Source organism: Hydractinia symbiolongicarpus, chromosome 10 (assembly GCF_029227915.1).
Source record: "Hydractinia symbiolongicarpus strain clone_291-10 chromosome 10, HSymV2.1, whole genome shotgun sequence".
Lineage (NCBI taxonomy): Eukaryota > Metazoa > Cnidaria > Hydrozoa > Anthoathecata > Hydractiniidae > Hydractinia > Hydractinia symbiolongicarpus.
Window position 1 is genome coordinate 15,710,583 of NC_079884.1, and position 21,015 is coordinate 15,731,597.

General features: G+C 34.2%; 2 protein-coding genes across 6 annotated transcripts; one reads left to right on the plus strand and one right to left on the minus strand.

The window, feature by feature from the left end:
- Positions 1 to 1,893: 1,893 nt before the first annotated feature.
- Positions 1,894 to 12,853, minus strand: LOC130662318 (uncharacterized). Of its 2 annotated transcripts, none has more exons than XM_057461148.1 (6): positions 12,692 to 12,853; positions 9,842 to 9,977; positions 3,966 to 4,079; positions 3,775 to 3,824; positions 3,031 to 3,266; positions 1,894 to 2,936 (listed from the first exon to the last, which is right to left on the minus strand). In XM_057461148.1, exons 3-6 carry the CDS (start codon positions 4,076 to 4,078, stop codon positions 2,133 to 2,135), a joined length of 1,203 nt encoding a protein of 400 aa, XP_057317131.1. In that variant the 5' UTR covers position 4,079; positions 9,842 to 9,977; positions 12,692 to 12,853; the 3' UTR covers positions 1,894 to 2,132. The 2 variants fall into 2 exon arrangements, with proteins under 2 accessions (XP_057317131.1, XP_057317132.1); XM_057461149.1 differs by having other exon boundaries at positions 12,794 to 12,820.
- Positions 8,815 to 21,013, plus strand: LOC130662319 (mitochondrial substrate carrier family protein S-like). 4 transcript variants are annotated; one of them, XM_057461152.1, is made up of 10 exons: positions 8,815 to 8,895; positions 18,348 to 18,422; positions 18,523 to 18,676; positions 18,755 to 18,823; positions 18,913 to 18,972; positions 19,073 to 19,145; positions 19,227 to 19,274; positions 19,541 to 19,680; positions 19,908 to 19,973; positions 20,568 to 21,013. In XM_057461152.1, the coding sequence occupies exons 2-10, from the start codon at positions 18,365 to 18,367 to the stop codon at positions 20,740 to 20,742; spliced, it is 843 nt and encodes a 280-aa protein (XP_057317135.1). In that variant the 5' UTR covers positions 8,815 to 8,895; positions 18,348 to 18,364; the 3' UTR covers positions 20,743 to 21,013. The 4 variants fall into 4 exon arrangements, with proteins under 4 accessions (XP_057317135.1, XP_057317134.1, XP_057317133.1 ...); XM_057461151.1 differs by lacking the exon at positions 8,815 to 8,895 and adding an exon at positions 15,485 to 15,567; XM_057461150.1 differs by lacking the exon at positions 8,815 to 8,895 and adding an exon at positions 15,632 to 15,686.
- Positions 21,014 to 21,015: the final 2 nt, after the last annotated feature.

A 21,015-nucleotide genomic window follows, 5' to 3' on the forward strand; every position in this document is an offset into this window, starting at 1 on the left:
GGTGGCGAGCAGATAAAGTAATACCATTACTGATGATACTAATTAGACTATTCTAAAATAGCAAAATGCATGGCCTTGACCCATTTGTTAGAAGTGATTAGACTGCGACCTTCACGTTGCCTACGCTGATAGCAGATAGATTTAAAGCGACAAAAAGTTTTTATACTTTTCTTTAACTAACACCCGGTCAAAATAAAATAAAAAATCTATTTAGGTGACTCAAAATATCTCACGACTATAGTAAGAACACACACAGTTCTAGATTTGTGCTCCAGAAAAAGCAATGGAAAACGAGCTCTGGTTTTGAGTCTGGTAACTGGGGTGGCGTGGATTCGGTTTCTCATTAACTAATATACTATCAGCTAAAGTTTCAAATTATGAATTTCTTTATATGCAAAATTAAGGCTCAATCTTTATTCCTACCCCAATCTAATTACCCCACACCTTTGCACACCCACTCTCCTGAAAAAAGATTTATTGCAAAAACAATTAGGGCATTAGAGAGAAGACTCTTTTCGCAAAATTATGAAAAAGGTGAGGATGCTATTTGATAATAAACTTTTCTTTGATTCTTCGTCTGCGTGAAAAATTTATAAAACATCGCTAATGACTTATTTGGAATAATAATGGTTTTTTAGGGACAATCAGATTTTGTGTCCCTTTGACAGTCCCTGATATTTTAATTTAATTGAGAAAATATAATTAACTTTAAGGTTAACGGCTAATATTTTAATTAACGCCCAAGCTGCAATTTCAATATTTATAAACGCCCTGGGCGTCTTACAGCGACACCTAGCGCACATTGGTAACAATGAACCCATACGATTGTTGACAAGATTAGTAATTCAATATAATATGAACTTTCAATTATGGATTCTAATTTGCTACAATTTATAGTTTCATATATTGAAAGTATTAGCTAACTAAAAAGTAGTGTAGATATAAATAAAGTTCTAGAAGATGCAGCAAAATATTGCTGCGTTGTTCTGTAATTGGTTTTTATAATTATTCGCTAAAAAGTGAATACATCACCTGCTTCTGAGTGGCGAAAGCTAGCAATAATTAATCACCGCTCGGAAAGAAGCAAAAATAAAAATAACTGAAGAATGACTAAGGCCATAGTGATAAAAGAAAAAACATTGAAATAAAACCACTTTGAGCTTGACAGCGCAAAATGTTTTGTTATTGTTTGTTGTTTTGAATTCATTTATCAAGTTCGTTGTAATGTGATAGAAGTGAACGAAATATTGTAGCGGCGGGAAGAAAGCTGGCTTTTAGAATAACCTTGCAACACGTAGCCGCATAGATTATAAAATCCTCCAGTCAATAGGTAACAACGCATTCAAGATCTTTTTGCCAGCGCTAGTTCGGTCTGGCATAAAAAGACAAACAGAAGTAATCAATAAATCTTGATTATTAACTTCCTTCATTTCTAAAACATGTTTATCAATTTGTTTTTGGATGTGTAGCTAACGAAAGTTAAATTAGTGGTATAGACACCTATTATACAATTGGACAAAACTGTTAGCTAATTTAATTTGATTTTTGTTTTACTTTTACTTGTGATCAATTTCATGTTATTTTTACATATTCAAATCGTTTCAGCATCAATTTCCTTTCTTTTAAACCTAATTACCACAGCTGATTGGCGCGAACTTTGTAAACATCTTTTAACGCATTTTCCACTTTTAAAAACACATGTTTTATTAAAAAGACAACAAAAAAGTAATAATTTAGTAATATTTGCTTTTACTTTAAATGCCAATGGATAAATTTTGACATTAAAAAAAAATAGGCATGCAAATCTGTTCATTATCCTAATTTCCATATGCTACTTATTATGCTAGTGTGTTAATTCAGCCTCGCATGGGATGACAATAAATGACCAAAGCATTTTCCATTTAATATTCTGTTTTTTTGATGTACTTACAAAACTCTAATTATAAAAGAACTCTAGTCTAAAAACATTTTAACGGGATACACTCTGGATACCCAAAGAAGCGTATAGTTGAAACCAGTTCATAAAGAATCTATTCGACAACGCAAGATACGAGACATAAAAGACAATATTCGAACACAACACACACGCCTATATGCATGCACAGCAACGTCGCTGGTTTGCTATGGTTGTCTCACATGAAATATGTTGAATGCAACAACTGCTCAAGATCTTGTAGAAGCGTGTCTTTCTCGCCCGAGTTTGGGACTGGTACGTGGTTTTCTTGTTCGTTATGAAACATTGTTTCCAATACGGAGAAATCTGGCACGGATTTGCATAGATCTTTTGTCATCGCTTGTTGATTATTAGTATTTTGTATTGGATATGAATATGAAGTTGAAAATGCAGGCGGTGTCCTTTCGTAAATATTTCTTTCTTTGTAAAGGATACTCTGATCAAAATAAAAGTTATTACCCGTAACAGAATTGTTTTGTGAATTTTGTATATATGGCGTATTGTGACTCGCTCGTTCTGCAACTCTAATATCGTTTTGTTCAAATTCTCTGCAGAAGTTAAAAATATCCGGATCATCAAAAATCTCTTTTTCTGCACTTTTTCCATGTCCTTCAATTTGTGGGGGAGTTTGTTCGTCACTAAAAATTTCTTTCATTCGTGTGGCATCATTGAAGATCTCAGCAAGGCATGCATCAAGGCTGTTCCAATCTTCTTCGAAACCAAACTCGCCGTCTTCATCTTCACTGCTTAAGTCAGAATGGGATGCGGCGTCGAAAGAGTCTGTGCTAACAGTGCTTGCAGAACTGCGACGCCTCTTCAACACTACATCTGCATCTTTACAAGCATTATTTTTTCTTTTCAAGTTGGACTTTGTAAACACCGATTTGTCTTCAGTAGGAGCTAAATTTCGTTTTGTTTTGGTTAATACAGCCTTCGTCTTTTTTGACAACACAAATTGATACGAAAATCTTTTTCCTCGATACTAAATAGAAAAACGTTAAATTTATTCAGAAAAAAGTTTAAAGAAACAGATAAAAATATAAATGTTAAAAATACATGACGAACAAACCATCTACCTTCTCAATAACTCCCTTTCCGTAGTAATATCGAATTCCTCTGGCTAATTTTGGGTAGGTCATGGTTTCTTTGTTTTTAATCATGCCCCACAGAACGGCCACCTCTTTGGGTTTTCTAATGGTAAATATCAGTTTTGATGAATCCTCCCATGTCGCCAGCTCCTTGCATTGCTCAACTTCTAGTATTTCATGTAAGAAGTACCATAGTGGAATTCTAGATAACTGTCTCTTTCCACCTTAAACATACGAATTTACTAAATAGGACATGTTATTTGCAAAAGTAAAAGAGTAAGGCGTATATCCTAGATTACTTACTTTCTAACTAATTTGACTTAAGAAGTTAAAAGATATTGCAAAAGATACTGCATGAAGAATAACTTCAATTACGCTCATCGAGGCTAAACCTGACAACAAAATCATTTATATATGTTTCGATTGAAGCAGCAACAGCGATTAAATAGCTTTCCTAATCGTTGCACTTTGTATCAAAATTGCTATTCTAGTTTCGGTTTCTTAAGACGCAATAAAAATATTTAAAATGTCTCATCAAAATTGCTATTCGTGGTAGTACAATAGGTAAAAATCGCATATGTTTTTGCTTCTGTAATGATAATTTGGTTGTACTCCTGTTATTTTGACTGATATGCATCTTTCAATAATGCCAGTGAATTAAACTAGCTTTTTCATTAGTGCAATTTGCGTTAGGCCTCTTTAAGGAAAATTCATAACATTAGTTTTTTTTACCGTTTTTTCCTGTTTTTTCTTCATATTCTGCTAACATCTTTCTCTTTGTACTAAACAAAATAGAGGTTTTTTCTTTATTGCACGCAATTTTAAATAATAATTTATGGTGTAAGCTGACAAAATCGTAATACAATTCTTAACTTTGCTTCAAACAAAAAGTTAATTCTTATTAAAAAGATAATGTAAGTTACCTTTTCATGTTTGCAGAATGGGAACGACTATCTAATGGTAATGCCAACAATCCTTGCCAGCCATTAGTATCCTGATTGTTAAACATATCCAAGTCGCAAAAACCGAATACCATACTATACAAATAAATAAATGAGGTATGACTACACCGTAGCATACAAAATGTAATGTGATGACTTGTTTTGTCGCAGGTCTTCCTTTTATAATAACATTGCGCTTATCAATGAAAGTCTAATTAAAAACAATTATATTTCGCTGCCTCTTTTAAGAAGATTTCCTTCTTATTTTTTCTTTGCATAATTAAGAACAATAGCAGTTGTATAATTAACTTTTTTAAGTGCTGTCGTGGGATAAATTTGAATAAATTATGCGTGGAAGATTATGCGTATTCGAAAGTTGAGTAGTTATGCATTATGTGACGCTTAATTAGTTCGATTAGGTAAACAAGCTATAGAATAGTGGCGTATGTTATTCTTATTATGTAAAGCTACAATTTTAATTGTCATCAATTACTTTAACAAATATTTTGTTCGGATTGACGTAAGCTAATGACGACGAAAGCCAACTTGTTCCCAGGTTTTTGTAATCAATGCTTTGTGTCAAAACAAAAGCAACTGGGTTTATCCTACGCTATCTACGAGGCATTTGCGTATTCCATTCGCAGAGGGAGTTGGCGTGGTGAATAGTGTGTAGGTTGAAAGTGAAATCAGAAGTATCGCAATATCGCGAAAAGAAAATTACAACAAGGCTCATTTTGAAGGAGATGACGCTGTCAGGCTAGTCAACAATAAAACATGTGCGTTCAAAAATTAACTAAAAGAACTCGCCGACTAAAATGGCAAAAGATTACCTCCATTGCCTTGGTTTATGCAAACTTCACAATCCTAATGTGTTCTAAGTTTTAATAGCTCTTGGTACTTTAAAAAAGAAAAGTAGAAAATATGGTGAGCAATGACAATTTCAGTTGACAATTTTGTTAACATAATATTGACAATTTGAATAACACACGTCATATGGGACCATAATACTACATGATAGTGTCGACGGCTTTTTACTCAGTATATTGTGCATAAAAACGTTGCCAGTGGTTCTTTCCTACGACTAGCTTATATAAACTTCGTCCTGATTGTATCTGCGTATTTCCAGAATAACTTTTTGAGATCATTCAGTTAATCACGTGTCTAAGCAATGTTGAATCCCTTTTTTCCTGACATTTTCCTCATTTCCGTTGAAAAATAAATTTAGTTACAAGCATATTAATAGAACTGGCTGTTGAATCAATGCAAATTTTTTAAGAACAGATCTAAATTTTAATCCTTGCCAATGTTTTGTAAATAATAAAAGATCTGACCAACCTATTCTAAACCTAATCTAAAATTCCTGACATTTTCCTGGCATGGAAATCACTAACATTTCTGATTATTTTCCAGACATTTTAACAATAATTTCAAAATTTCTGGGAGAGTAAACACCCACTTGCAAAATTATGGATGGAAAGTAGCTTATTTTTGATATTGACGAAAAGGGAAAGTTTCTTCTAACTCACATTAGTAATATAATAATTCACATTACTTCATAGAGGAATAAAAAGTGTATGTTTTATTCTGTGTCGTCATCGCCAAAGTTTAAAGTCCTTTTCGCCTTATATAGCTAATAAATTTGATACATCCTACCTTACCTGCTTTGCTCTGGACTTTGAAACTATGGTCAGGAACACAAAGCACCCCACCCTTATTTTCGCAACTTCTTTTACAGTATTTTAGTATGATTTTAGTGGGAGTCGAATGAAATTTATTAAAGCGATTATACTTTAGCTTACGTTGGCACTTTTTTGTGACATCATTAGGTATGACGAGGTCACAAAAGATATTTTATTCTACCGAGTTAGTGTTATTTTACAAAGTGAAGGGAGCGTGAGACAATTTTTGGATATATTTTTGAATAAATTCAAGCGGTTATTCAGGGATTTTGTTGTTTTAAAACGAAAAAAAATTACAGTGGGTTTCTTAAGAAGATCTGTTGTTTTGCAGAAACGCACTACGTGTGTCTTTAGCTTCTGTTTTTACTGAGACACCAAATACGTTCAATGTTGCTTATTTAACCGTCCGTTTAAAAACCGTTTTTTAAAAAGAATCACTAGGGCTTGATTTTCGGAAATTTAAGAATATTCCGAAAATAAGGCTCGATCATCAAAAAAAAAATTTTGTCGACGAAATTTAACCCTATTCGGTCCGGGGTTTTTCGAACATACTATGACCGGGGGGGGGGTGGCGGATTCCACCCCCCCTCAATAACTTTTCATAGGATTGTTCAAATTGAATCAAACTTGGCACACTTATAGTACGTCATAAAAGGAACAAAATGGTGGCAAAAAATTTTTGCTTGCGTCAGCACATTTTCTGTGACGTCATCAGAGGCTTGAAAATTGTTAAAAATGCCACTATCTGCTTAAAATATAATTACTTTTGTTCTAGAGCGAATTTTTACATTACACTAAATAAATTTTTTTTAACATATCTTCCGGTTTTTACATGGATCGAATAAAAAATTGCCAAAAATTGCCCGGAAATCCGTTTTTTTTCGATTTTCGGGTAAAATCCGACAAAATCGGGAAATCGGAATAGTCACGTGTCAAAATTATTCAAAATGATTCTTCTTGATGAAACAAAGTTGTTTTGCAAGTTTCAAGTTCTAAGGATAATCCTAACAGGAGTTATTATATTTTCCCCATTATAAGGATTTCATAGAGATTTTAGGGATTATTTCAAGTAATGGCCAATATCAAAGCCTCTGAAAGGTATGGGACCTAAAAATATAGCATGCAGGTGTCTAATAGATAAATGTTGAAACTCAGTAAGTATCATAGCCATATAAGAAAGCAATCAGGAGTTATTAAAAAAAAACCGTCAGGGGGGGGCGGAATCCGCCCCCCCCCCGGACCGAATAGGGTTAAATAATCTAAAATATTTATCTTAAAAAACATTCTTTTTTAACTCATTGTTTTAAGGGCGTTTCCATTGTGTTCGGTGCAGTTTTCGTAGCTTTCGTTGCAGTTTTCGTGGCGTTCGTTGCAGTTTTCATTATGTTTGGTGCTACCAGAATAACGATAACTTCTTTGGGGTATTGAAAAAACGTGTATTCGAATTAAACGATTTTAAAAGAGCCCCCGTACGCATTGTGCACCCGTTCATTTGATAAGTACTGTATAAATTTCTAGCTGATATCAGCATCTTTAGTAGATAATCTATTGCCAATGGCCTTTGTGAAAGTTTTTTTTTCAATTTGTTATAGAATTTTCAGGTGGAGGTAGAACCCCAAAGCACGAAGGCTGCGAGCTACAATTAACAATGCGATAAGTTTTTTATTTTGCTGGGACGGCCAAATGTCCGTGAATTTTCGACGATATTTTGTTCAAAATGGTAGTTTTGACCGTTACTTTGTGCTAATAATGCACAAAATAACTACGCGGGAAATATGTACGACGGGCCAAATTCTGAAGACCAACAGACCTGTGAACATCACGGGGCAACGCCTGGTCACTATAATAATGGCCTCCATCTATATGTTACATGGCCCGATCTCGTTATAAAGACATCCTTATTATATCTGGCCGATTTTTCTGAAAACGATTCATTTCCAAAGAGTTGGGTCTGACCTCTAATTGGTATAACCTTTGTATTATAACTGTAGTTCATTGTAGCAGCAGTTGGTAAAACCATCTTTTTTGCAACAAAAACTGCACGAAACACAATGAAAACTACACCTAGCACTATGAAACTGCACAGAACACAATGAAAACTGCACCGAACACTACTAGAACTGCACCGAACTCTACTATAACTGCAGCGAACACATTGAAAACTGCCCCAAACACAATGAAAACTGCATCGAGCTTAATGAAAACTGCACTGAACACAATGAAAACTGCACCGAACACAATGAAAACTGCACTGAACACAAAAAAACCCGCACCGAACTATCTGTCCGTAATAAAACCCTTGTTAAGTCCAAGGTATAAATAAGCTGAAAATAAGCATAGGCGCTAAATATATATATTTCTTTCCAGACTGAATAAATATATTCACTTCTTAACTTATTTTTATTCACGGAAATATGGAATAGTATATGCTGCAAGTTGTCACACAAAAACAGCATGTGTTTTAGTGGCACCGACTAGTCACAGTTTGTGTGTTAAATTGACTTTTGTTTTGTTTATCTGGTTATGCAAAATTTTATTTTACTCCTATCTGCGTTATTGCTGCAGGCTAGCTGAAAGCGGAAGATTTTTTTATTTTAACAGTCTTTACTTAAGTTTTTAATGACAATTATAATTACATCAATCACGTTATAATCAATTCTTAGTGGAAGTTCTATGTATGTATAAGTTAGTAAAAGTTATGCGAGTAGTTTAAACATTTCCCTAAACCAGTTATTATACCGGTTAATATAAATAAGTTTTAGTAGACCGTTTGGTTGGTCAGAATTTTCACAAAATGCAACAGATTTATCTAGTGTTACTTGCTTCTGTAGATGTTTCACCTGGTACTGTGTTCGGCATTAGGCCGGGTGATGGAAAACATTTTTTTAGTTTGGTTTCATCCTTTGCTTAGCTGTAATCCATATAGTCATACCTACTAATATAATTGTTAGATATATTTTAATTCTTGACAAATATAATGGAATAAAAATTGATTTTTAATTCGTTACTATAGAAAGTGACTTCTCATTGGTCAATTAATATTAAAAATTTCTCGCATAATTTAAACCTTTAAGAAGGATGAAAAACTTCCGCTATGTTGCGAGGTAAATTAATTCGTCCTGCGTCACACGGGGTTAAAAAATCGGACATGGTAACATATAGCAATCCTGATGGTGGAATAGAGTAGAAGGGCTGTAGTCGTGGCTTTGAAAGTACTGGAAAATCATGATAAGGTATCGTAGCTTTTGAGGTAGCGTAACACACAAAAAAATGTGTGCGTATTTCTGTTTCTCTTTTCTTATTCTCTAATCTATCGTTAACATTAATCGCCAACCAGGATTCTTTAATCCATGAAAGGCTACATCCTGAAGATAAGAATTAAAATCGTAAAAAGTTATACCTCGTAACAATAGAAAATGTCGTAAATTTATGATATCCACAATGTCAATTCGTTTTTCCAGTTAAATGCGCTTAGAAACTAACCCACCTGTGTAAGTGTAAAGCCGGATCGCCACCGGACGATTTTTGTGACGAAACGTAGAAGCCAATGCAACTTTTTGTTATGACGAAAATCGCGACCAATCGAGTATTTATAACGATCGTCGTGAAAATCGTTCCGTGGAGATCCGGCTTAAAGGTGTAGCTACGTACTTAATGTTGATGTAAGTAGTACGTACGCCACCCAAATGTTTTTTAAAAGAGAAAAGCCGCCAGGCATCAAAAGACCGCTTAGTAATAGTTACATGAGAATTAGTGCGGAGAATAACATCGAATCCAGAGATTTCTGCCTTCAAAAACAAAAGATGTCTCCAACGTTGTACGTAAAATGTTTAAACCGTTGTAAGAAACATCATTTACTACTAAGCGACTGTTAATAATCGGTCGCTGCAAGATTAATGTTGTATTTGTTCACTTTGCTATGATTTTTTCGCTGGCACTTCAGGCATTAAAAAATGCGTCCAACACATTTATGGAGAAGATTGCGGGGGCGTTAATGGCTCCTAAATTTCATTGGCTACTAAATTACGTTATCCTGGAAACAAGTAACATAGTGTTTATTAGGAAAAGAAATATGTAATTGCGTTCGGAACCGACTTTAGAAAATTTTATACGCCCTTTTTTCATCACGCTTAATACTGGCAAAAGAACTTTTGGAATAAACAAATGGAAAGAACTTACGTGAATTCCTTTCTTTAGTAAACTTTACCACTTTGTTTCTAGTTTTTTGTGTCCAAAATATGAGCTAATATAACTTGACTGTTTGCAATCGTCAATAAGTTTCATGCACAACAGCGGAAGATTCTTTCCACTCAACCTAGAAATACCAACAATCGGAAATTTATTAACGTTAAATTAGTTCATGCTCTTTATGCAGCCTATTCATACTTGAGTTAAACAATAGAAAAGCTGAATTTATAGCCATTATGTCCTGCCATACATACGTTATTTAATTAACCCTAATTGCTTGTAATTTATAAACTCGAAAGTGCAAAACTTAATAACATGAACATGCTATAAATCCGCCGTTTTAAACTAACAGATATATCTAACATTTTGTTTTTTTCTGTGTGCAAACTAGTCGGTGTTACTATTTCTTAAATATAAACAGATTAAAGTTTTTAACGGATTTCTTAAAATATTTTTTTTTGTTTCCATCAATGAATCCTGTACGTGACCTTTGACAGCGGACTCTGTATAATCATCTGGGTGTTTTTACTGCCTTAAAATTGGCTCCTTTTTGCGAAAAGGGGATGAAATCAATTCCTTAATTAAAAATTACTGCTGCATGTGCTTATCAGTAAATATTGGACAGAAAATTCATCCTAAAAAAATTTACTTCACTGTTTAACGGACAATGTGACGCAATTAGTTAAGAGATGGCATTTAAGTAGTAAGAAGCTTTAACTCATATTGTTAAGCTTTAAGATCAATTAAGTAATTAAAATTAATAACGAAGGTATTAAACTTGTTGAAACATGAACAACATCACGACATCAGAATCATCTGTACAATAATATGAAGAAAAAAGAAAAAAACAAAGCAAATCAATGTCTAACGAGACCTTCAGACATATATGCTGTAGATAAACTTGAATTGACAAATTCAAATATATATGGCTATCGAGTACGCAGGAAAAAGAGAATTAAAAAATTCTTTTACGGCGTCATATTTGTTCAAAATCCTTGCTGTAGCAATCTACGATGCTCAGTGCCTCACCACAGCATGATCGAAATATTCGGACAGTCCTAATAATATGTTGATTTAAAGTTTTACTTTCCAAAATTTGCAACAACAGCTTTGCATAGGGAAAACCTTTTATCCCTGCGACCGCAAGTCACAAGTTCTGTATGAAGCAAATTGATTTTGCTAAAAGTGAAGAATCATAAATTTATTGAAAAATAGGCCTATTACCCAAATCAAATTTATAATAACATAATAGCACATTTTTTGACATAACAAACCCAATTACTAAGTGTCCAGGCCTCAGAGTGGGTTAAAACTTACACTTATCAATCTTACCTGGCATGTATGCTCTCACATGCATACCCAGGATACATTTCACTCACCTAGCGAACTTCTTAGTTGAACGAGGACAAAAACGTCTCACAGAAGCAACACTTATCAGTGTTTAAACAACACTATAGTCTGCTTGCAAGAATTTTTGTTACATTTACTACTGACGAACACGATTAAAAGTGTCTACATAGGGTTCACGATGACAGTACTCTATCAGTAAAAATAGATTCTAAACAACCAGCTAAACAACTTCAAAAAATGCCCAATTCACTAAGGAAGATAAGGTCTGACCCCCAATAAAAAAACATGTAACGGTTTTAAATTAAACAGTAATTTAATTTTTTATGCTTTTTAGATTATTGTGAAAACATCACTTTCAAAGTGCACTACGCAATATTCATTTTTTGCAATCCATTTTAACTTTTTACGGCACAGGTGCAACTTTGTTCCTAGGGTCCTTTTTTTGTTTTTCCAGCACTGCAGGATTTTTTTTCGTAAACAGTCGCTCCACAGAAAACCAGTCAGTTTACCTTTTATTGTTATCTTTACCACTTATTCAGTGACTCTACACATTAACAGAGGCTTCACACATTAACGTGTGCTCTAGTCCCGCATCTTTATATTTGTATAATTCACTCCACTTAAACCGTCGCTCCCCACACATTTCGCAAATAATGTTTCAGTAGCCAATTCAAATATTGTGACAGTAAATTTTATAACAAATGTGGCTCTTTAGGGGGGACTTAGAAACGAGGCATTGACAAGAACCAATTTGAAATTTAACCCCTATAAAAACACAGAAAAAACATTGGTCAACACCGTCCGTGATTCCATAGACGCAACTCTGCTTAATGCATCGTCCAACTTAGACTCGCTTGTCACCAAAGCAATTGCGCATGCGTAGCTTGCACAACCCCGATACGAAGACTGTCTAATTTCAGCTCTATGTAAAGGTTTCCTGAATGTTCTTAACATTCTTATAAACCCTTTGACACATCAAGGTCCTATGTCATTTCAAATGAGCTGCGTGAGAAGGAAAGAAAATTGAATGGGTGTGGAACTCATCTCTTAAGCAGCTATTTTGACAATATAAACAACAAAAAGGCCAAATTCGTTAACTTCCAAGTTAGAATTGTTCGGAAATTTTCAAAGGAATGCTGTCATCGGCAGGTAAAATGGAAAGATTATCGAAGAAGGGAAGGGTAGATTGTCTTACGTTGGAGTTGTGCAGCACGCAATTATTCAAGGCGAAGTTATTCTCCCAGGTAAAAACTGTGTGGCCAATTATTAAGAACTAACTTTCCAGGGCAATTGTTCCGGGCGATAATCCATAGGAATTGTCCCATCACCAAAAAAAGTTATTACAGCAGAAAGTGCTATCGGTATGTTGTCAACTAGCTCAGTTTCTTGGACTAGTTTATTTAGATGAGTGAAATTTGCCAATTATTTATAAACTTTTTATCACATAAACTATTTTCGAAACTTATTTAAGTTTTAAGCTTGTGCACTTACTTTGTCAAAAAATAATTTCACCAATCTGAACCGACGCGTTTACATGGAACAATTCATCTATAACCCAGCTAGCTTTTCATATGTACACGATTAGCATGTTACCTGCGCTGACCAGCCTACTTCTATAAAGGCACCTTTAAACTCTTGCAAATAAGCGTTTGCGGTCTCTCGATCGACTAGGTATTTAACTAATTCCCAGGAGTTTTAATTTCCATTATGCCTGTTTTTAATGCCCCAATTATGAGCTATTACTTTTTGTTGTGTCCGACTATATTCGAGTTGTCTCTAGAGACGTAAAGTAAAAATAAAGGTAATGTGCCTGCTAACAAGTTTGCATCGCAAAGCTTAACAAAAGGCTTTATCGCATTATATAGAACTAGTCGTTGCCCGTAGAAAAATCCACGGGTTCGCCTGTCCTTTATATTTACCCGTCACAACAAAGTGGATAAAAATATATCGCATTTGATATTCGTGTTTCCGTAACATCATTTTCTAACTCAGCGGGGGGTCCGCGCAGAGACAGACAGACGACGGCTATTATTATAGATATAATCAAAATTTTAAAAACTGTTAACGTATATTTACTTTTGATGACATTGTTAATGCTATCCACTAAAGAGTAAAACGAATTCAATAATGTCACTGGCATGATGTTATTGGATGGCATATGGCTGTTTTAAGCTATTTCTTGCAATGACCAAACAAAACCAACGTGCCAAAACTGCGTAGCTGGTTTTGCAGATGTATACAACTGCGGTTTTTATGTTGTCTGCATTATGGAACAATGCAGACGACGGTCCGCTAAGGCTTGGGAAATCGGAAAAACAACGCATGCTGGACATCGCAAAAAATTAGTATCGTTCAAGATTTTGTACCTAACCAAATAACCTAAGTCTGTGTGCGGACGATGTTAAGTTACGTTTTACAAGTTCGTAGTGCGTATGTTTCATAGAGACAGTGTTTATAATACTGCAAAAATACACTACTCCTAGAATTTTAGCTATTAACTCTACTTGTGGTACCGGCGTGTACGCTTAAACACTTTACGAATTTAGAGAAAGTACCTGGATTCAATGAAAAGGTAATGGCTTGAAATCCGAATTTTTTGTACGCCTTTATCTGGTCACGCTAGCGAAAAAAACAAAATGGCAGAAGAGGGAAGAGGGAAGAGGTTGTTCACACTGGAAATTGGAAATGATCTACTTTCTAGCCTTTATATTTGCACAAAATAAGACTCATGCCCAGTTATTTATATCGTGGATGTGGGAACTGCGCATGCACCATGACTTTCTACACAAGCACAATAGCTTTTTCCACGTGACGTATAAGTCGAGCTGTCCCGATTAGGCTGGCTGAAGAAGTCACGGACGTTTTTTTATATTTTTCAGACAGAGCGCTTCAAAGGTGTTTCTAAAAATGTAATGCATAAAGGTTCTGATTAATACTTGATGTAAAAAATAAATACTTAATTGTATCTCCGGCATAGATATTTTATGATGGTTGTTTAAAATGAGGTGTATTTCTCAGTTTTTGTGAATGACTTACTGCAAATCTCTTCCCCTACATTCGAATTTCTGGGTAATATCATAGGATTCATGTTGTTAACAGTGTATGTGATAAAAAAAAATGATAAATTGAAATGATGTTAACCATACCAGATTATTGTTTATAGCAGATGGGCTGAATAACGACCATAGGCGACCGCTTGACTTACTGCTGGAGTTACCGCCGGCAAACTTCCGCGTTAAAGTTAAGTTCTTATCTTAATAATATGCAGCCGCCTCTGTAAACCGCGGCGGTTTTATGTAGACGCGTTTCCGAAATCTGCCACGGTGTTGTCCCTACGAACAAACAGACTCTCCTCCCTGCAAATCAAAATTATTAGTAGAGTATAGAAAAATTCTAGTAGGTCTAATTTTACAAAACACTACATGTTCCAAAACCGCACTATAGTTTTTAGATTTGACAATTTTTCCAGTCAAGGCAGAAACATCCATATGTCCGCAGCAGCCTCTTAATCTCAAATCTGGCATGGTCTTACCGTAGTAGATAGCATTGCAGCCATCGCACTTATATTTATATACCACTTTTGAACGCAGGAGCCCTTGAAGGACGGTCCTTAAACGGAAAAAATCGCCTATTATCTTAAAACATTCTGTCGAGAAATGACTTAATGCATTGATCGGTGAGACTTGAGGGATAGCCCATTTTTATCTATATAGTAATACGCCAGTTCCGTGTGTCTGTGACAGGTAAAGTTGATGTGTTCATTTTCCTTTGATGTTGCCGAAAAATGCATGTCTAATATGTTAAGTTTTCTGACGTTACGGTGCGTTTTACCGGGCCATTGCTGACGTTAGCAAAATTTTTGAACCCTTATATGGTCCTTAGTCGTTTGTAGAAAAGATATGATCCTATACATTATTTTGATCAGCGTTTCAACCTCTACACGTTACAGGCAACGAATAAACTAAATTTCTCCAATTTTTTTTTGGATTTGCAATGCTGACCTCAGCAAAACGTCTTAAACAACCAACTTTTTCAATGTCCTGTTGCCTAAGTGGATTTTTCCACGGGTGTTTATAAACTAGTAGCAGTATGTTTCTGCGATCCTGAATTTTTAAATGAAACCTAGAAATCTGAAACAATTTTAAAAACTTTGGAAAATTAAAGTCAAAACTAAACCAGTCGAGCATGATCTTCTTTTTTTATAAGCCTACTAAAATACAACTGGTCATTATTTTTATTTCTCTATACTATTAGATTAAATAATATACTTATTTATTTTCGTGGCGCGAAGGTGTACGCTCCAGTGTATGTATGAAAAAGCTAACAAGTCATAAGAATGAGACTGCTCAACATCAAGAAAACAAAAGGTTAAAAGGATTTAAAATATATTTTTCTTAATTTATTCTTTTTTACTGGATCATTTAGTAACGTAACGTTTGCTTCATTATGAAACCTGTACAGTGTTGCGGAAAAAGAAGCCAAAAAGGTGATCTGCAGAACAAACATTCATTACGTAATGTGTCCAATCCATATAAAAAGTTTTTAATGATGGTAACCTAACTGCTAGCGCGATCGGAAGTTATGATCCAGTTATGATTCTCTTGTGTATTTTGACACTTTTCTACTGCACTTAAGACTTTGTATTGTAGAAGTTACCGGTGCATGTACATGAACAATGAATAAAATAATATCACAAATCAATTCAAATCAGTAGCAGAGTATTAATTAATTTTATTTATCAATAGACACAATAAACGGCAAAATAAATGGCTGCATAGCTAGAGTCACCAAAAAAACATGGTAAAGTCCGCCACCAAGCAAACAATTTTTTTTCTTAATAAAGAATGTGCTTTATTACAATCAGGCTGAGATTTTAGGTTAACAACAATAGCTGAATTTCTTTGTTTACAATTTTAGCAGTAAGCTCTTTCAACTCTGGTATCTGTGTGGCAGGAAGAAAATTTATTTTATTACACAGAGGCATTGTCAGGGCTTTAAATGAATTCAAATAAATCAGAAGGCATCAATCTACACTCAATATAGTATAAAGCCTCAAACAATGTTTTCCAGTTTCATCAAATTCTAGCATCTTTTTTTCCTGCTGCACAAATGCCAGAGCCAAAGAGCTAACTGCTAAAAGGTAAACAAATAACGTCATGCTAAAATCCACTTAATAGATATTTTGTATAGAACAATATGAAAATGAGAATAATGACCAGCCTGCTTAGAATTTTGGTATTCTTATAAAAAGTGTGTATTGAAAAAGATAAAGGAATGCCTTACACCATATAGATAACTTGCTATCTTGATAAATTTTTTGTTTTTATTTTTTTGGCAGGCAAAATAAAGTAATTCAATTGGCTAATAATTCTTTTTAGAAGATCTGATTGGTTAAAAAACTATTTGTCTGCTGAAGAAAATGTAAACAAAGTTTATATAGCAAATCATCTATTGGAATACCACAATGTACTTTTAAGTATGGTCCACCACTAATAAAATTTTTGGAGAATTTTTAATTACTAAGAACACTTGATCTTTTTCATTCTGGGAGCTGGTATGTCATTTATTCACCCTCATGCCCAGGGATTTTTAGTGTCATCTCTTATATTTGGAAAAGGCAAAAAATTTCTGGGGACAAGGGTGGTCAGTCATTCACCATTTGGGATTTTTTTAAGTTCATGGAAGAGAAGTGGGTCTCACTTCTGTAAAGTCGGGGTTACGGCTAAACAGACATGAACTTCTATATAGGTAGCTAATGTTTGCCTTCCATACTCTATTTGCAAAGATATAGCTAGTTATAATCATGTATTGTAATGTTCCACGAGGGCGTGGACTCACTGAAAATGGCTGTATAAGGGCAGGGTCCTTTATATTTTTGGAAAAAAAATTCAAGTTTTTCTCAAATAACTCCTAAACTCGCCTGGATTATTCCTGAAATGCAAAACAGCGTTTTCATTTCTGTTAGCTCAGCCAAATTATATTGAAAACTCTACGCCAATAAACTTTCTTAAAAAATCTTTGCTTGCAGATCCAGATCAAGTTTTGGTGTGGTCAGCAGAAAACTAAGAGACTCTGGACGAACAAAAGAGTGTCATTTTAGCAAAAAAAAATATGTTAATCAAATCACCTTTATAATATCTATGCATTAATGAAGTTTGAATACGCATCCCTTGACAGGTCTTAAAAAATTATTCTGTTGTGGCTACAAGCATTGTTCATGTTTATATATGTCCTAAATCCAAACTATGTTTTGATTTTAATATTAATGATTTATGCGCTAGTAAATAAAGTGTACAAGGGACTGTTCGACGGCTTAATGCAGGCAATATTATACCAAACCAAAACAAAACAATATTGTAAATGAAACTTCCATATATTCGGCTTCTGATAACTATCATTGGCCATATTACTATTAATATTGACATCACTACTAATTTTGATATCACTCCCAATATCGATATCACTACCAATATTAATACCACAACCAATTTCAATATCAATACCAATATTGATACCACTACCAACATCGATATTACTTCCAAATATCGATATCACTCTTAGTTTTGATATCACTCCCAATATCAATATCACTCCCCATTTTGATATCACTGCCAATATCTATGTCACTCCCAATATCGATACCACTACGAATTTCAATATCACTACCAATTTTGATATCACTCCCAATACATTCATGTCAGTTATGGAAACAAACATTGCCGTCATTGTTACTGTTCTTGTGATCTTAACATATTTCTGTCCTGAATTGTGAGTTTCCTAAATAAGAAAATTTAACTAGGAACTACCTTGACCTCTACTTTCCAGCATAAATACTATAACAACATCAATACTATAATTATGTGACCTTGCTTTTATGGCTGTTTGCCTTAACGTGAGACAAAGACAATATAAAGTTTTTTTGTCATTTGCAAGGATGTGTATCTTCGGTTCCTGTAGGGTAATGGAAATATCCTCAAGTAATATGTGGATAAAAATATTATAAACTAGTTTTTAAAGCCTTGGTAATTTTTGACTATTCACAATTACAATGTTCAGGAAAATGGGATGGTTGTTATTAATAACATATAATACTCTGAAAGAGAGTAATTTCTATGTTTGGGCCTTGTCTACCTTTTTTGCTTTTTAGTTATACGTGGAAACAAAATGACACACAATGAGAACAGACAATCTTGGTTTAAAGAAGGTTCTATTGGTCTGGGAGGTATGTGTATTCTTAATCCTTGAATGCTGTAAATTAATATATACAGACATACTAGTTGAAGTAAATTAAAGTAAAAAATGTTATATCGATTTATTTTTAGTTGGAATTCTGTATGGAACCACAAATGTGTTGGCAGGCCATCCCTTCGATACTATAAAAACAAAGATGCAGGCTCAAGTTGGATTTGAGAACCAGGGAATGTTAAAATCATTTGCCAAAACAGTGCGTGGTGAAGGAATTCGTGGATTATATCGGTAAATGTTTTTCAAACAAAGAAATATAATTCAACATTGTTTTATTTATATTAATGAACTGTATTATTTAATTTGTAGAGGCTGTGTGCCGCCATTATGGGGGTCCGGAATATATCGTTCCACTCAGTTTGCCGTATTTGAATCTGTGTAAGTTCGTTGTACGCTAAAAAGAAATTTGTAAATTCTGTTTTAATTAATCAATATTAAATACTTGATAACATAATTATCTTTATTAGGTATACATACTGCAATAATTATGGACAGACTCAGATTCCTTTAACTGGAGGCTTGCAAATGTAAGTTTATGTACTGTTTTTTTTTTGTTTTTCCGATGTTTTGTTTCTTTCTACTATTTACAGTATATCACCTTTAAAAATGTTAGCCCCTAACTTATAGACGGGTTGTGATTGGTGGATTGGCAGCCTCCACTGCTAGAGCGATTATAGAAACACCATTGGAAGTAGCGAAGGTTTCTCATTGTTTTATTTGTTTTTATAAATCTCTATTGTTACCTTATTGTTATCTACATAGTTTTATTTGTTTGTCGTAGATTAAAAGGCAAACTTGTCAGACCTGGTATTTCCGCGAACTTTACAAGGTTTGTAGTGTGATTTTTTAAAGCCGGCTCTGTTCTATTGATACTTATTGTAGTGAAAGGCACGTCAATACCAACATTATAAACGGTTTCTGGGGTTGGGAGAGTTTCTCTTTTTCTGAGATTTCTGCAACCTGTGGTATAGCGTATACTCTATACAAAATGTTCACTCTGTCGTGAATTATCTTGATATTAAAGAAATTTGGCGACAATTAGCGCCCCAATGAGGCAACTTTGAATTGAAAAAAATTTAATACTATTTTCTCTAGGGTTTTAGCGTAACTTGGTGTCGTACTATTGGTCTGATGACCACCTACTTTATTTTAATCGATACAATGAGACGCCATTTAAGTGAATATTTTAAACGGCCGTTGCTTGGACCGTTCTTGATATCTGGTGTGGCGGCAACGTATCCTTTTTGTTTTGTTGTTCTTTCGATTGTGTAATCCGTAAAAGAAAAAATGCCGCTGACTTCCATATTTTGTCTTTTTATCCTCCGTTTTTATTCTTATCATACTAATCATTTGAAAACACTCTTAGTAGCAAAACTCAAACCTAATTTTGCTTAATATGAAATTTAGAGAGTCGTTGTTGATTTCTTGGATTCTTTAATAAATTCTTTAACGACTAAACAAGAACTGCTTGGTGGATCGTTTGGCCATTAGAAAATATGAAGACCCAAATTCAAAGTAATTACGGGAAGTAAGTTTTTGTTTGACTGGCATGTTATTTTCTCTACTTTGCTGTGGAACTTTTATATTGACTTGGAGCTATACCTTAAGGGAAGTAATTTTCGCAGGTAGAAATTTCCTGGATTTTTTTTATCATATTTTTTATCTTCTTTATTTCATGTTAAGAAATTTTTGCAAATTCAGTGTTAATATCTTTTTACGCGAAAATTTTCGCGCATGACAGGAAAAAGCGGAAAAAACAGTTACTTGTAGTAAAACCAAAAGTGTAACAGTTTAAATAATGCGGTTGTAAATTGATGATGATTCAAGAAAATAGTCTTTTTACATTTGAGCGGGCTTCTTATGATATCTTTTTATCCCTATCCTATATATCGAGATTATGTAGACAATATTTTATTTAGGCGAATCTTTTTCGCGAGAATTAATTTTCGCGAATGGTTGAATTTGGTACATAATTTGTGAGAAGAACTTTTTGCGAATCGGAACGAAAAAACGCAAAATTTCTTCTCTTAGGGTATGCAATGACGAAACATTCAGCACCAAATTTTTTGTGACCTGCGGCGATTAAAAAATATTAGTTACTACCACGCTGTTATTTTCAAAGGAATGTACCGCTGTTAACAAGAATGCAAATGGCTTATGTCGATCGTGGTGGCATGCCGGGCTTATATCGTGGTATCGTTCCTGGATCGATACGAAGTTTTCTCGCTAACGGTTGTGCCATGATAGTGATGTCTTACGCACAACGAAAAGTTACGGAACTTGGCTGGCGTAAATAAATTGATAAGCACTGACTTGCTATAATAAAAAACGTACACTGTGACCTCTTGAGAAGTACGAGAGAACAGTCGCCGCCTGTGAATACTCTTAAATACACAAAAGGTCGAGAAGTACTATGAACATTGAAAAATGGAGCGGTTGTTGTTCTTAGGACGTTTTATGCACCAAGCACTGGAAATTTTATGAACACGATTGATAACATGTTTGATGTATGTACCTAAAAAAACAACTTTTTGTATGGAATTATATTTGCGGATCCATTTTTTTAAATT

Coding starts and splice junctions, on each gene's coding strand:
- LOC130662318 (XM_057461148.1), bottom strand. CDS start 4,078: ATGGTATTCGGTTTTTGCGACTTGGATATGTTTAACAATCAGGATACT. Junction 3,267..3,774: donor AGAAAAAACAGGAAAAAACG/GTAAAAAAAACT, acceptor CGTATGTTTAAG/GTGGAAAGAGACAGTTATCT. Junction 2,937..3,030: donor GAAAGGGAGTTATTGAGAAG/GTAGATGGTTTG, acceptor TTTTCTATTTAG/TATCGAGGAAAAAGATTTTC.
- LOC130662319 (XM_057461150.1), top strand. CDS start 15,647: ATGAAACCTGTACAGTGTTGCGGAAAAAGAAGCCAAAAAG. Junction 15,687..18,347: donor CGGAAAAAGAAGCCAAAAAG/GTGATCTGCAGA, acceptor TTTGCTTTTTAG/TTATACGTGGAAACAAAATG. Junction 18,423..18,522: donor AGGTTCTATTGGTCTGGGAG/GTATGTGTATTC, acceptor ATTTATTTTTAG/TTGGAATTCTGTATGGAACC.